This window comes from Tachypleus tridentatus, chromosome 7, assembly GCF_004210375.1.
Source record: "Tachypleus tridentatus isolate NWPU-2018 chromosome 7, ASM421037v1, whole genome shotgun sequence".
NCBI classification, from domain to species: Eukaryota; Metazoa; Arthropoda; class Merostomata; order Xiphosura; family Limulidae; genus Tachypleus; species Tachypleus tridentatus.
This window is the reverse complement of record NC_134831.1, coordinates 143,128,759-143,145,636: the sequence shown is the minus strand read 5'-3', so window position 1 is coordinate 143,145,636 and position 16,878 is coordinate 143,128,759. Positions and strand designations below refer to the sequence as shown.

Here is a 16,878-nt window from a genome sequence, read left to right as displayed (position 1 = left end):
TTCCATTTTTAGATTCTCGTTTTTGTTCCATATAATATAAATGTTTAATAGTTACCAGTTTTATGGTCCAATTAATTTTCAAAAACTCAACAGCATATCGAAATATTTAACATTAGCCCAAAACATTTTACGTTTTACTAATTTAAACATTCATATACTCACAGAAAATTGTCCTGTATAACAAATCATGTTGCGATGTTCTCAAACCTGTCTTGTCTGGCTTCTCAGGTATAAACATAGATATATGAATCAATAAGTCACGTGATTATACTGGTTACTGCTGACTGTATCTTTTACCAACCTTCTCTTTCGAGCCTCCTTAAAATACTAAAAAGAGAAAAAAAAGATCAAAATTGGCAATTTATCAAGATGGTTGTATCAAGATGTAAAAAATGCGTATTACTATTTACCTTTCATTTTTTTACGAAATGCTGTGGAGCCAAAATTTTATTATCGAAATTATTTTATCTTATCTGAGAAACTGATTCAAAATACATAAAGCTGGTGTTACGTATGATGTATCTATAATAACAGAGATCTATGCAAGGCACTAAGGTTTTACCTGCAGCTAATTTACATAACAAATTAAGAAAAAATAAAGCCATGAAATCGATACACGCACATAATGTACCAAACGAAGAAAACAACAACGAAAAGGTTTAAGGTAAGTTACATTGGAAAACCCTTGAAAAATAAAGAAACTTATAGACTGGCCTTCCACTGTAAAAACCAACCTGGGATAAAATGTGTAACAACAAAGATAGAATCTAAAAGTACAGCAGCTCTAGTGTTTAATAGTCAACGTATCAAGACTGCATTAATGTACCTATAGGTAAAACAAGAATTAAAGAACATTCTAAAAGGTAAAAATTAAGGAAAATGGATTTAATCTTTGCATTCCTTATTGGAACTAAACAAAAATTTGATCTAGAAAAGAACCTGCAAATCTTATATATCTATAAAAAAGGTAAAAAATAGGTAATATGGAAATTTTAGAAATAATAGGTGTCTAAAAATAAACTCATAAAAGTTCTGAATGACCAAACTATCTTACGTTCCACCACACTTGTCTCTAGATTAATGTCAAAGTAATTTTCGGTTATTTGTTTAAACATATACGTATAAACCTTGTTACACAACATTTCAGTTTGTCCGAGAACTTTCATTTTTCTCTTTCATTTATAAGTTACTTAAAGTTAATATGAATTATTTTAAATGTACATGTAACTTCTGTAAAAAAAACTAAACAAACGCCAATAATGTATCAGTTTTCTGTGGTTTACTTTCCAGGAATCTTTGACGCCGTCATCAATGTCATCATCACCTAACTTCCTCCTTCTCATCTCTTCGCCTACTTAATTTCCAGTATTCAAGATCTTCACAATCGCCTGAAGATGACACTAATAATACCAATACAAGTCAATGTTAAATCTTAAAAATTTAAAATCTAAATCATATTATTATATTAGTCAAAACATAATTACTTTTGGCCCTTGTCTTCTAAATACAAGTACTGCATAATAATCCAACACCAGTGGGGCTAAGAGAAACTATAGTTTCTGAGACCACCTAACTGTTTTGTTTAAAATCATATCTTCCAAGGGAATTGGTAGATTTCAGTATACACCTTATGGTTCTTTTACTGGAGAAACTATTGTCGTCAATAGATGTTACACTTGCATATTTATAGGTAAGCACAAAGCTACACAAAGAGCTATCTCTATTCTAAGCGTTAGAGGTATCGAAACTTGGTTTTTAGTAGAGTAACCAGGCAGACATACCGATGTGCCATTTGGGAAATGAACAATGCCTTTTTTTTACTCAATTCTGTAATCAAGTTACTTAATTTTGGTATCAACTATCCAGAGATTTAATGTTAAGTAGACCTAAAGAGATATACAAAAAAAAATAACTATGTATAAACATCACTGAAAGGAATTATATCTTGGTTTCTCCGAAAAAGAGCACATTAACAAATCCACCGTTATTCTCGATTAGTTATATCATAGTTAAGACATAATAATCTACAAAATCTGTATTACATACAGTCAACTTTATGTTTTATTGCTTATTATTTAATAAATTACTTTCGCTACAAATACCTAATAATTCTTAAATTATTAAAGTAATGTAATACCATTAATAATAGATAACTGCTGTTGATCAGAACAAGATGTTTAAGATTTTGAAATGTTCGTTTCTAACTCACTCTTCTACCAAACGCGTTTGTCCTTTCATCACCTGGTGGGACAGAAAAGAGTATTGGTATTTAGAATGCTCGAATGAGTGGCTCGATTACCTTCGGTGGACACAGAAGATAGCCCAATGTGGCTTTGCTATAAGAAAACACATGCATGCCTATTTAGTCATCTGCTTAAAAAAAAAGACGTGTGATAAAAGCCCCATAGAATGGTTTTGGGATAAAATATTTATAAATATTTATGTTTACAAGATATGTCTTGCGTAAAATCCATTTTTATTTTAATAAACAAAAACAGTAAAACCTGTATGAGCCGGAAAGTGTCTAAGGCTGTACAAGCGGGAAATATCAAAATTTGCAAAATTATCTTATGATTTCTCTTATAAAAGGCTTGTATATAGCAGAACCTGCGTAAAGCAGACGGAAAACTATCTTTCACCTTTCTCATCTATCAACAGGTAGGATTAGAACCTGAAAAAGGTGGAAAAAATGTTTTTGATTAAATATTAATTTCTTATTTAATTAATAATTTCTTTAAATATTATTAATTTCTCGGACATTTTGTTAGAGGAAGTATTGCTTAAATATATTCAGTTCTGTTTTTTGCCGTCATTTTTTTTGCAGTTAAATTGGGTTCCTGATTTGTAGAAATATATTTGTCTTTTAGGGGCAAAATTCTACAAAAATAATTCTCACAAAAAAATAAATTCCTATCATCTCTAATTTTAAAATTTAGGGAACATTTACGCACTGTTTCATAACTTTAAGGAAGAATCAACTTCCTGTGAAATGGAAAGCGAATAATAAAGCGTGGATTGCAAGTGCTATATTCGAGAAATTTTTGAACAAAGTAAACAAAATAATAGAACATGAAAATAGAAATATCCGACTTTTCCTAGATAATTCAGTTTGTCACCCAAAATGTTTGTTTAATCTTTCTACATCCACGTACAACATCAGTTCTCCAGCCACTAAGTAATGGAATTATAAAGTGTAGAAAATTGAAATACAGAAAAATGAAGCTTCAGAACATTATAGCACACATAGACGGTTATAATAGAGCATCTGAAACGACCATGAAAATTGACGTGTTAAATGCAATTGCATTTTAATGTCATTCAATCAAATGCGTAAAAGATGAATGCGTAATAAAGTGCTTTGGAAACTGTGAATTTATTCTTAATAATGACAGAGATTCTGGAGAAGTCATTTGTTGTGACGATTCTAGTAAAATCCAAACTCTGTTTGACAAGATTGATGCAGATAATTCTCTAAGCGCGGAAAGTTTTGTGAACGTTAACAAGAATGTTATCAAAGAAACTGATAAAATTGAATTAAAATCTATAATAGAATCGCAAGATGATAACAGTGTGAGAGATTCAGAAGATCAAGAAAATGGAAAAGATAGTGAGTAAATAGAAATTCCTACTTTATCAAAAGTGTTAAGTTATATCAACGCTATTAAATTGTATGCAAAAATGAAGGGGGAAATGAACTTCATGAAAAGGCCGAAGAGTTTTCGTTCTCTTTTCACCGCATGAAAAGTCCCATTAAAAAAACGAAACAGTCGAAATAGGACACTTTCTTCAAATAAATTTGATTTAGATTTTGTGTATTTATGTATATTTTGAATGTCTGTTTTTGGTTTTATTCTAATAAATGTAGCATAAATAGTATAATAATTTTATTCACAAGCATCTTACTTCCCTTGAGTCAAGCAATTATTACGTTCCGCTCAAAAGTTATATATAATTAAGGAAATGCATGTTCACTATGTCAAAGCCAAGAAACCAGCCTTAGCAGGAAATTTTACTCTGTCTTGTGCGATTCAAAGTTACATAGGTTTTACGGTATATTCTGCTTTCAAAGCTCAATTCAAAATTAAAGTCTTGAAGGTAAAACTTTAAATCAGATTTTATTAATTTTAAGGTGATAAATATACATTTACCCATACCTTTATTGGTCGAATTTAATTACTAATGCAGTGTTTAATTAGAAAAATAATGTCAAACAGTAATAATGTTTTAATTCCAAAAGCGTTTGGTTCAGTGTTCTACTGAGTTGATAATGTTACGTATTACAATTTATCCTGGACGAGCCTCCACTTTATTACGTAACGTGTAACTTCGAATAGTCTGAAACCGAGATATATGATAATTTAAATTTAGAAGTAAAATGAATATCAATGAATATCAAGTTTATGATACTTGCCAACAAGATTAATACATTCAGTTTTATACAAATATATTTTAATATACAAACAATAATGGTTATTACAACTAACGATCTATATACAAACTTATAAACAATTTTAATTCTTCTATCTCGTCTTGTACTTACTTGATATCTTATAGAAAGATGACGAAGAGCGAATTAATTCTGAGTTGTGGTAAATACAATTCACTTTACAGAAGAACACTAGTTTTATTTATTTCTATGTTTTCTTAAAACAAAGCCACACTAGGCGATCTGCTGTGTCCGCCACGGGTATCGAAAACGGTTCCTAGCATTGTAAATCCTCAGATATACTGCTGTGCCCTTGGAGAGCATTTATCTACTGAAAGACCTGAGTTAATAAAATATTCATATTTTCTACGAATAATTTAAACTTAGTTTACGAAAGTATATTATTTTTATTTACCTAGAAAAAATGAACATCATTTTAGTAAAAGCTTGCACCATATCCCGTATTATGATGAAGTTATAATAAAATAAAAATATTGCTCCCATGTCAAGGAGAGACTTATATTTACATGATAATTTTAATATTGAAATATTATAGATAAATATGAAAAGCTAATTCTATGTTTAAAAATAATGACATGAAAAATTGTTATTTTGAACTTTAAAGATGCAGGGTTTTAATTTGAATGAGTAGAGATGTTCAAAGGTCTGAAACTTTTTTTCCTGTTTCTCCTTAAGAATACTTGTGCGCTAAAGTACTTAACATTTACGTATTTCTGAGCTGTCAGTTTTGAGGCATTTGCAATTTCGACCAATTCATCAGGTACTTCATGCACGTCATACACATTTTTTATTCGTTACTTTTTCTTACAAAACTGACATTAAATCATTGAATCTCCAAAACTATTTGATTGGAGAATATTAGGTGAAGAACACTGGTTTTCTTTATTCATTAATGTTTGTTTGTACTTAAGCACAAATATGTATAATGAACTATCTGTGCTCTGCCCACCACAGGTATCGAAATCCGGTTTCTACAAGCATAATTGCAGTGATTTGTCAAAGTTAAGATAAAATTCAAGTTTTAAGAAGTTCAGTTTTTTGTACTTTTTAGTTTCTTGTTTCAATACTTTTCGTAGTAAGAAAGATTTCTATATAACCATAGCTAGCTAGATTAAGTGTATATTGATCGCTTCCTGTCTTTATAAAATTAATTGTTTTTATCATATTTGTATGTATATATATATAATCTTATTTTAAAATGTAATTCTACTAGTTTTCGTTATTAATATCTATTCCTATAACAATTATTTTTAACTCTTAAGTAATAACACATCTTATAACTAAATTTCATACTTACTGTCTTCTCAAGTGTTCTAAACTCTTTAACGCCTTAGGGTCTGTCGCTGGTACAGCAGGAAGTCTGCGGATTTACAATCCTAAAATCAGGGGTAATGTAAAGAATGTAAAGTTCTTTTAGTGTTAGCCATGTGTTCAACTAAATAATGTGGACGAAAGTCCATTTTTAGTTCACATCCTGTAATAAAAATATGTATATACCCCATGATTATATAATATGTGTAAATACAATCCAATACAGACGAAGTCAAATAATAATCGAAAATATGAATAACAAAAATTAAATACATTAACACAAAAATTAAAAACACAAAAGATATTATTTGGAAAATCATTGTGGAAATATGTCTGAGTTAAGTTGATGTTTCATATATAGGTTTTGAAATAAATACATAACTAAGTGAAGGAAATACCTTCTTTTTAGCGAATAAAAATATCCAAAAAAATTCAGTCAATTTAAAGAAAATTCGGACTGGGTAGCCGATTTGTTTTGTCAACGAATACGCTCCCCATTGGTTAATGAGGAACCTGTTTAATGCAGGTGTTCAGACAATACAAGGCCAACTGAGTGATTACATGGACACAGTTTATTTTAATTTAATCAACTAATGTTCTAAACAATATAAACTAATAACGTGTAAAAGTTAGACAATTTCCCTTACTTTTAAAAAACTTTTCTGGCTTCCTAACTCTACGACAATAATTGTTACAAACCAACCCAAGACAGCCGTTAACTTATTACAAGAAAAATGTTAGTACTCCGAGTGAAACTGACATTTAACCGTTCAAAACATAACGTTATACAATACGTCACTTATTAGCTGAATACCTTCATTTTTATCAGTCATATGTAATATATAATTAAATGTAAGAGTTAACTACTAACGAATTATGGAAGAGAGGATATCACAGCTGAGCGTGGCAGGAAGCTCTGATTTTCTATTTGATAGCTTTGTCACCAAACAGAGTTGAAAAATATACAAAATGTGACCTATCTGGGCAATGGCGATTATACAGAGAGTAACTTACATTTAATTTCGTACTTTTTAAAGGGGTAGTGATAAAGTAGAGATGATGAAGTGGAAAGAGAAAATGTGTCACATGTGTTAAACTCGGGGAACTTCACAAAATTTTAAAGTAGTGCCTTGTAGAATTAACAACTTAAAACCTATATACTATTAAAATATGAATTATGAGCTAAGATTAAAAATTAGTTTAATAAAATTTTGAATTTAAGACACTAAAATTTGTGTCACGCGCAGTAACAAATACCCAGGTGGATAGGGTATTTGAATATCAATATGTATCAGATTTATGATATTTGATAACAAATTTGATTCACACATTTTTCTTGCTTAATGCAAATATACTTTAATATACAAAGAGCAATATAATTTATAATAGCAACTGTTACAAATAGTTACTAAAAATAATGGTTTATATATACTCAGTCTTTTATATGGTCTGGGAATGAATATCTTATTGATGGTCCAGGTGCATGACGAGTAAATTAATTCCGAGTTGATATCGTTATACTTCGTTTAAGCTAACTAGCTATCTATTCTTAGCTGATCTCACACCGCTTACATGCTGACTTTTTATCGACGAAGATATTTAAAGTCTTTGTAAAAATATTAAGATCCGAAGTTAATGCATTGAAGTTAAACGGGCTGAAATGTTCAAGATCTATAAATGTTCCTGATCAAATATCCGTAGTTTTCCAATTAATAAGCGTTTATCACAATTACAGCTTGTGAGACTTATAGTTTTGAAAACATATTTTACCTGAGTCACAGGTTTGTTGCCCTTTCCTGACTGTTACACAGCATGTTCAGCCAATTTATCTCCCCTCACCGTTTGTTCTGGTGCCTATTTCATTCATCTCACAGATTGTGTGGCTTATTCCTGTTTTTAGACAGGTCTGTAACTCTATATATTTTTTCTTTTTACCGTTTTGTTATCCCATTTCAGGTTCTACTGGTCTATAATGTTATTTCACTTTCCAACACGTTTGTTCTTCTAACACAGTCATTTTCTATCGTGGTTTTGAGCCCCATTGTATCTCTATTATCATGTCTCAATTAAACTATAATTCTATTTAAATTATCATAGTTTGTTGTGTCTTCGTTTCTCTGAATCGGTGTTCTCTTATCTCATGTATTTTACAGTCACTTAATCTAAACATAACTGAAAATTAGCTTTCTTACTGCGTTTCCGATTTTTTTTTAATTATTTTAGTCACTCTACAGATCAGCAAACTTCCTTAATCGCACAACTTTCTGCATAACCTTACTTCTTTTACGGCTATGTTAATCTTGTTTTAGTAGCAGTGCTGCGGGGTGGGGGAGGCTTTTGATACATCCAAAGTTTCTTCTCCTTCAATTTGTCCCTCGATTTAATTATACACACGAAGAACAAATGTAATGTCAATAATAAGAAACCAGTACCTTTTTCGGAACTGTTTTCTTTTCTTGTATGCCAGAAGTGAACCAGGTATATCCTACAAAAATAAATATTCCTTTTAACGCTACTTTTTTATACTTTTAAAATAGATTCTTATTCATCTTATCCCGCGTCTATAAAACCAAAAGAAAAACCTGCTGGATTTGCTAGATGTCAAAAACCATCTGATTCTATTTAAATACTTTTAATTTTGAGTCTTGATGAACTATGAAGGTTTTGTTTCTTGTAAAATACTTTTCCTTATTTAAAAATACAATTTTATACCAATTTACACAACCACGATACTATTTGATAATAAAATCACGTTCTTATGAATCTTCTCGAATTGAATCTCCAGTTTATTAATAATTAAGGAAACACCTTTTTTTTTATTTCATCCAGTGACAGTGCGTAGAGCTAAATATTTCTCTCCATATACTATAATTATTGTATCTACATCAGCATAACTTATTATGATTCGTATACTATTACTTTCCTGTCCTTGTAAGTCCTTAGGATCATTCAATATTGCACTTTCTGCTAAAGCATCAAGAAAGCATAATTTATATTTTATGTATGAAGGAGGCCTAATTTTGATGGAAAGAATGAGGTAAAAAAATTTAAAAATTTCAGTGAGACTAATAAAGTTAATAATAATAAATTGGAAAAAAATGAACCTTTAAAGGGAAGTAGGGATGTTGGTTATTTGTAACATTGCTGCAAGAAGTATCCAAAATAAAATAAATACTACAACAAAAATGCACAAAAAACTAGTCTTTGAATAAACGACGATCTCTACTTTCCGTTAAAAGTTTATTTTTATATTTACTTCTCCAGTTTTTATATCTCTGTGCAATGAACACAACACCTGAAAACATAACTATCTGCTGTATCATCACTAAAATCAGGCAGTAAAATAATTGAATGCAACCAGCGTTGATGTTAAATGATTAAAATATAAAGTGCAAACACACACTGTATGTGAGTTGTCCCTGACTACATTGCACTTTTCTATAACATTGTTCAATGTTTATGAAGTTAAGTGTAATAGCCTAAACTAATGACATATTATGAACCATAATTAAACCTAGCGAACTGATTATAGTAATTATAATGCTATAAGTGTTATAAAATGTAATAGTAAAATATGTCTCACATGTTTCGCTTTAAATACGTTTCGCTCTATTCCTTACACAAATTTATTTTATAAAACAAAAAATCTAATTAATCTATTAACATGTACTAAATGTAATATGGAATATTAGAGTCAAACTTCAAATCCATTGCACATACACATACATTCACATAGATCTCAAGTGAAAAACAATTTAATGAATTATATGGAATTAAAAATTTCAGGATTTGCAATTTTACATCTGTTAAGATAATTGTATTAGAAATTGCTAATGAAGACACCAATAGACTTTAATGAGGAAACTTCGATATCTTGAAACTAAGAACATAAAAGCCTTACGGATTAAACCAACATTCTGATAATTCTACTACTGTGAATTTGAGTCATAATTACTATATTACTCATTTTTTCTTTGGAAATAACTTTTTCATGAAAAAAAAAACTAGTAGTAAATGAAATAAATTAAAATGGGTTGATTTTTCAGACTTTTGTAGTTATTTATATAATAATTTAAATTTTAATTTTTATACTAGTATTAGTATACATAAACTATTTTTAAAAATATTTATCAACTTAATCTTCCCAAAATAAGAGCAGTGACTAATGTAATAAAACATTTTTGATTTTTGAAACGATCAAGCAAAATATTTACTTGTAGATATTATAAAATATTAAAAGTCAGTTATTTATCATGTTTTTAAAAAGAGAAACCACCATTCACACCTTCATATTTGGTATTTACTTTTAGACATCAACTATTCGATGATTTGCAGATTTCTTAAGTTATTCATCAATCAAGAAAAAATAGTATGTTCTCTTGTAAAAATTCAAAACCTATCGTCAGTTATAAATACGATGTTTAAATTGGTCTATTGCTGTAAAAATTTTTAACTAGCCTATATGTAGATGAAGTAAGTGTAAAAATAGCTTATTTATCGATTCTTTTCATAAACACATTGTTACTTGTAACTTGAAAATTATAAAAGATAAAGTTTATATTTTAAAACGTAACCGTTTTACGTCCAATCCACCTTGGACTTAGCAGACAGCCCAATGTGGATTTGCTATAAAAAAATACACACACACACCCTATCCACCTAAATGGTTTTTGGAATGAAAGTTGTATGTACTTAAAGAAATAAAAATAAAATTATCCCATATAAAATTAAAGAAATAGCATATAGATTTATTGTTTCATCAGTTAAAAAATAAGATTCAAGAACTGCAAGAAAAACATGTGACAGTTCTCATTGATAAGTCTGATTGTCGCATTGGTATCATTTGTATAACGTCTTATGTGTTGGCTCGGCGTTGGCGTGGGACTCGTAATCAGAGGGTCGCGAGTTCGCATCAACGTTGCGCCAAATATACTCGCCCTTTCAGCCGTAAGAGCGTTATAATGTGACAGTCAATCCCATTATTCGTTGGTAAAAGAGTAGCCCAAGAGTTGACGGTGGGTGGTGATGACTAGCTGCCTTCCATCTACTCTCACACTGCTAAATTAGGGACGGCTAGCACAGATACTCCTCGAGTAGCGTTGTGCTAAATTCAAAAGAAACAAACAAATTTTATGCGTTAGTTGTCATAAAATGAATCAGTAGTACTATAACTTTAAACTTGTTAACAATCTAAAAATACAGTAATTAATAATCATATTAAAACTTGTGGTCGTATCTGTGACAATACGCTGCACTTTGGAAAGCGTGACTGTTGCTAGTCTATTTCTAGATTGACCTGTTGACTAAAGTTAATTCATATCTTTTTGTTTTCATTACATATATGTATAATATATACGTGTTTTTCGAAATTCTAAACCGCTGATATTCATATATTTATGTGATTTGCACACTATAATCACCGTACACTGTTTAGTAGGAACGCTCAATGCTGCGTGTACTATGTGATTTGAAAAGCAATTTTTAGTGTTCTAATTTCGGAAATTTACCACAAAGCTACTGAAAGCGCACACTCTGTGCACTTACATAGCATTTTTCTATTGCTGTTTGACTACAGTCATCGCGCGATACACATCAAAATATGTTGAAATTAGCGTGACATGTACGAACTCTAACAGCCTTAATCTGTATGCTTGTTAAAGGAATTTATCTATATAGAACACAACTTAACTCTAAAGGTATATCACATGTGAACTAAATACTAGCAAGAATATAGGCTTAATACTCAGTAAATATCTGAAGGCCGCATTATTGAAAATCAGATGCATGTACAAAAGGTATCAACAATATTAACAGACTGAACATAACTGAACATCAGGTGTACAAAAAGTTTGAACTTCACGTTAAAATTAAATTAGTTTACAAATTATTGTTACCCTACTCAAATTAACCATTATACACTCAGTATCAATGGTATAGAGGCTGGTGATGAAACACCTGAAATCTTCAGAGCAATAAGAAGGCCAACGGGTGTGGGAGTGGCCGGGATGCCTGGGGCTGCAAAGGTGTCCAGTACCATAAACAGGCTGTAACGTATCCAAAAGTGTTTAATAAACTGAAATACATTCTAATGATAAGATAAAATAAAAAAACATTTGCATTACCGTATGAAATTGGTGAGTTGGTCAGCAGTAAAGATGAAATGCCGAAATGAAAATCATAAACACACAATATAATTTTCAAGATTTATTTCATTGCATAAAATTTACTGAATCAAATCCCAAATAAACTGCGGACCACATTTTTAGTTTATTTGTTTCGTTTTTTTTTAATTTCTCGCAAAGCTACTGGAGGGCTATCTGCACTAGCCGTCCCTAATTTAGCAGTGTGAGACTACAGGGAAGGCAGCTAGTCATCACCACACATCGCCAACTCTTGGGCTACTCTAATACCAACGAAGAGTGGAATTGACCGCACATTATAACGGCCCATGGCTGAAAGGGTGAGCATGTTTGGTGTGACCGGGCTTCGAACCCGCGACCCTCAGATTACGAGTCGAACGCCTTAACACGCTTCGCCATGCCGGACCCCACATTAGATATGTGAAAAAAGACTGAAATGTTGCGCGTTTCGGACTTCATCAAGATAACGTCGCTCTCAAAAGATGACTCCCACATTTTGATCTTTTTTTCCTTGAAAAGCCGATTATCTTACTTTTTAGTAAAAACTAGGTGAAATTCATGCAGCTTTCAAGAAATGTAACACAATATTGAAGATGTACACTTAGCATTAATAACACTACGCAACAAAGTTTTTGCTTCTTGAGCACTGTTGGATGTTCTTTATAGATTTTTGGCTGCTGATCACGGAATTCACAAATTTGCCCATCAAGTACCGTTTTATCGAAATCTTCAGTTCCACCAGAACCTTTCTACAATGAAAAACAATATCAGGGCAACTTTAATCCGTCAATGCTTGCTGACTACTGTTGATCATTGTAAAGTGATGCACGGGACATTGAATACAAACGAAAATCAGGAGCAAAACTCTTTTAATTATGTGGAACTTAATAGCGTATGAGAAACATAAACGCAATTGAATATGTTATTTCTCAGAGTTCCTACGTGATGAAGCAAAACCAAAACTATATTTGTACATACCCACCAGGTACCTGTCACAATCAGCAAACACTTTTCAGGAAGCAAAACTTTTCAAAAAAGATGTTGTTCAGTGATATGATATAATTAATGGCAAAGTGGAAACAAAATTCTTAATTAAAGAAAACTCAGCTGCTCTAACACTTTCTTATATAACTCAACAATTGATTATGTAATTAATTGTTGTTCCTTGTTGGTAAGTCTATGGATTTACAAATCAGGTGTTCGATTCACTTTTGTGGACTCAGCAGATAGCCAGCTGAGTCTTTGCTATAAGAAAACAAACACAAACACACATAATTAGTTATTATTAAAGTTTGCATCAGTCCCCCTGCATATCGTCGTAAGTTCATGAACTTATAGAACTGAAATCATGGTAAAAATATCATCAAATGTCTTTGCGCAAAAGAATAAAATAAAAAGTTACCTTTAACGCATAAATTGTACTCTTTACATTGAAAACTTGTAAAATTACTTCAGAAGTTTAAGCATTCCTAATTTGTTTCGGTAGTTGCTTTAAGTTAAACATAAATACTTTCTTCTGAAAATAGGAAGAGAAGTTTCGTAATAAAAATAATTTGTTTTAAAAATCATTAAACATTCTAATATGTTAGAAAGCAACTGATTTTCTTAACTCATCGTCTTAAATTCCCCTTCCTCATAATGAAATCGTCTCTGTAATTCAAAAAAGATTTAAGTATGAAAAAAATCAACAAATACACGTATTATAATTAAAACATAGAATTGAACTTTCTAAATATTCGCCATTGTAAGTACACACTTTTTCGTCCTGTAAATTCTTCATACACACATGATGTTAATCAGTCAGAAATAAGGTTATGAGTTAATAATTATCTCTTATTCGCAAAGCAACTGTAATAGTCGAATTTCAAAGTTTTAATTGATAAATTTGTTAATTTGGAAAAAAAACAAGTAACTTTATACTCAAGTTTATTTTTAAAGATACTAATTACTTCCCTTAAAGTTAAACATGTTCAGTTACAATGAGCCAACATAATATTTCAAAGCGTATTTTGTAATGAGTTTTGAAGGTACAAAGTATTCACAGACTTTGGAAAGGATTAGAAGATTTTTTAGATTCTAGCATATTTGTCATTTTTTCGGAAGATGGAGGATCAAAAAGTCCTTTCTTTAAAAGTGGATTGAAGAATAATGGTCAAAAGTATGAACTTATCAAGACACTAACTGGAACGACTCTCCTCTTCTACTTTAAACCAACGTTAACCTTTAACCTAGTCTTGTATTTAAAAACCTAGTAATAAACCTATTAATAACATCACCAATGGAAAGCGCTGGTTGTCTGTGCGTACTAGATATTGTTGGACTTCCCAGTCTCTGATTTGTTATATTGGTTCTAAGAAGATTTTTATCACTTTTAGCTTGCTAAAGCTCCTTTCACAGCTGGATGCCTCAATCTGCTATCCTTATAACCTTCTACAGGTTAGTAAAAACCATAAATAGGGAATTGAGATGTTTTGCAAACTCCTCGATTGCTCCAAATGTCTCATATAAGTGTTATTCATTTTTTTAGCTTGCATCATTTTCATTCGCATGTGTTCAAGATTCAGCTCATAATTGGTTGAAAGAGGTGTAATAGTTTTAAATACTGCATTTATTTGAAGATTTGGGTCATTCGGTGACGGAGAGGGAAACAATGGGAGATTTTATACACTGAACCGCTTATTTATCAGGTCATCCCATAAGTTTTATTTGCTTATAGGATGAGTTTAACTGCATATTTCTTGGCTAAATGAATGTATTCTCATTTAGGTTTTCCTCTCAATAATCAACATATCAAAATTAAGAACTATGTCTGAAAATAAAGGGTCTCTGTTCTAGCCTTTGAGTTCACATGTTGCATAGCGTGATATTCAAAAACTAACAGAGGTCTTATAGAGACATATCGACATTACATGATTCAGGAAACCTGGATTTTGAATGAATTATAAGTTTAACGTCAATGTTATTTTTTTTTTCACGCAAAGAAAACAAATGACTTTTTTCCTTTCTTTCAGAGCTTTTCTCATGGAAGATCTAAAGTAATATTACATACAGACAGTTACAAATTTTATGAAATGACGACTTTGTTATTGATTGTGTATATACACATACATCTAATACAAAACGTTACATAAACACTTACGATGTTCTTTCATCTACCACAAAGATTTGTTTGGCTTGAGAGAATAAATAGTTAATTTGTCATTCGGTCTCTATAATTCTTTTATAAATTTATAAATTTTATAAATTTTTAATCAGTTATTCAGAATTTTCCCACCTGGAAGGTCATAATAACATCTTATGTAAAATTACATTAACATTCTGTTTTCTTGAAGATAACCATCTCGGATTATGTTTTAAAATGAAATTAATCGTAGTACGTGTTTTCTTCGTTTTAATAGCTTGTCGTTAGGACAACGGTAAGTCTCCGGACTGACATCGTTAATATCAGGGTTCTAACACACTATTCTTAATGAATTTACGATATGTCGAAATACGTCGATACGTGGGGTAACCCCAACATTCAGGATTTCCTTAATTCTAAAATTTCCACCTTTATTGGTTACACAGATTGTGGAATTTCCAGTATTCAGAGCTTCTCCATTTTTAGAATTTCAGCCTCCAAAGTTACTTTGATCGTATGATTTAGGCAAAATAGGCAAATATTTATAAAATGATGCTGTGGTATCTGACTAAAAATAAAACAACAGGCTATCTATAAGAGACCCTTCCTTGATGTGGAAATAGGAGGTTGTTAAAAGTAATTTGTTAATTGAAAAAAACAGCAGCTTTACTCACATGGGTCTTGGCTTCCCGTTTGTTGTTTTCTATTATCAGTCCAACTAAAACTGGTATCCTGATTTTAAAATACTGAGATATATACATCTTTTGTTAAAACATTGCCTTTAGTACACCGTTAAATCAATAATAAAGAATAAACAATACAAAGGCCATTCGTTTAAAATTCTTTGTATCCAAAAACCTACCATAACATCTATTGGAATATCTTCATGATAACCTCATTGATTCATTTGATCAGTTCCTTCAAAACGGCAGCCTTGTCAACCAGAACTATCATTGCACAGCCAAAGATACATGAAAATATCATCAAACCTAATAAAAGAAAGATTATTTTCTCAATGAGCAGTTACGAGTTGTAGATGTTACACGTCACAATTACAATCAATGACAAAAGCAAAAACAAATAATCTTTGCAAATAGCACAATACATTTCACAATGAAAAACTGCTTATAAACTTTATATGTTGCATAACACAGATCATGATAAAGAAGGCGTATATAAGTATTTAATGTTCCACAACACGTATAAGCTTTGCATGTTACATAACTCAGGTCACAATAAAAAAAATGATTTTTGTGCTGTACAGTAAAAGTAAGAAATATTTAATCCTCTCACGTTAAATTATATTAATATTGACACAAATGTAATGAATAATAACTTGGAAAGAATTACAATTTGATCAAATGGAAAGAACTGAAGTTTTCTGACATTTTCTGGCCCGGTATGGCCAACGTGTTAAGGCGTGCGACTCGTAATCTGAGGGTCGTGGGTTCGAAACCACCTAAATGGTTTTTGGAATGAAAGTTGTATGTACTTAAGAAACAACAAAAAATTATCCCATATAAATTTAAAGAAATAGCATACAGATTTATTGTTTCTTCAGTTAAAAAATAAGATTCAAGAACTGCAAGAAAAACATGTGACAGTTCTCATTGATAAGTCTGACTGTCCCATTGGTATCATTTGTAAAACGTTTAATGCGTTGGCCCGGCGTTGGCGTGCGACTCCTAATCTGAGGGTCGTGGGTTCGAATCCTGGTCGCACCAAACATGCTCGCCCTTTCAGCCGTGGGGGCGTTATAATGTTACGGCCAATCCCACTATTCGTTGGTAAAAGAGTAGCCCAAGTGTTGGCTGTGGATAGTGATGACTAGTTACCCTTCTTCTAGTCTTATACTGCTA

General features: G+C 31.1%; 1 protein-coding gene across 3 annotated transcripts in view; it reads right to left on the bottom strand.

Moving 5' to 3' along the window:
* LOC143256789 (putative sodium-dependent excitatory amino acid transporter glt-6) overlaps positions 1–16,878 on the bottom strand; it is a 34,268-nt gene that overhangs the window by 10,362 nt on the left and 7,028 nt on the right. For 2 of the 3 annotated variants that reach the window (XM_076514472.1, XM_076514473.1), the window contains exons 3-7: positions 15,882–16,008; positions 8,191–10,862; positions 5,745–5,823; positions 1,284–1,400; positions 163–327 (exon numbers count right to left, since the gene is read on the bottom strand). In XM_076514472.1, coding sequence (XP_076370587.1) covers positions 163–189 — 27 coding nt within the window. In that variant the 5' untranslated portion in view covers positions 190–327; positions 1,284–1,400; positions 5,745–5,823; positions 8,191–10,862; positions 15,882–16,008. Of the gene's footprint in view, positions 1–162; positions 328–1,283; positions 1,401–5,744; positions 5,824–8,190; positions 10,863–15,693; positions 15,752–15,881; positions 16,009–16,878 lie in introns of all 3 variants that reach the window. The other variant, XM_076514474.1, reaches the window with a different exon arrangement.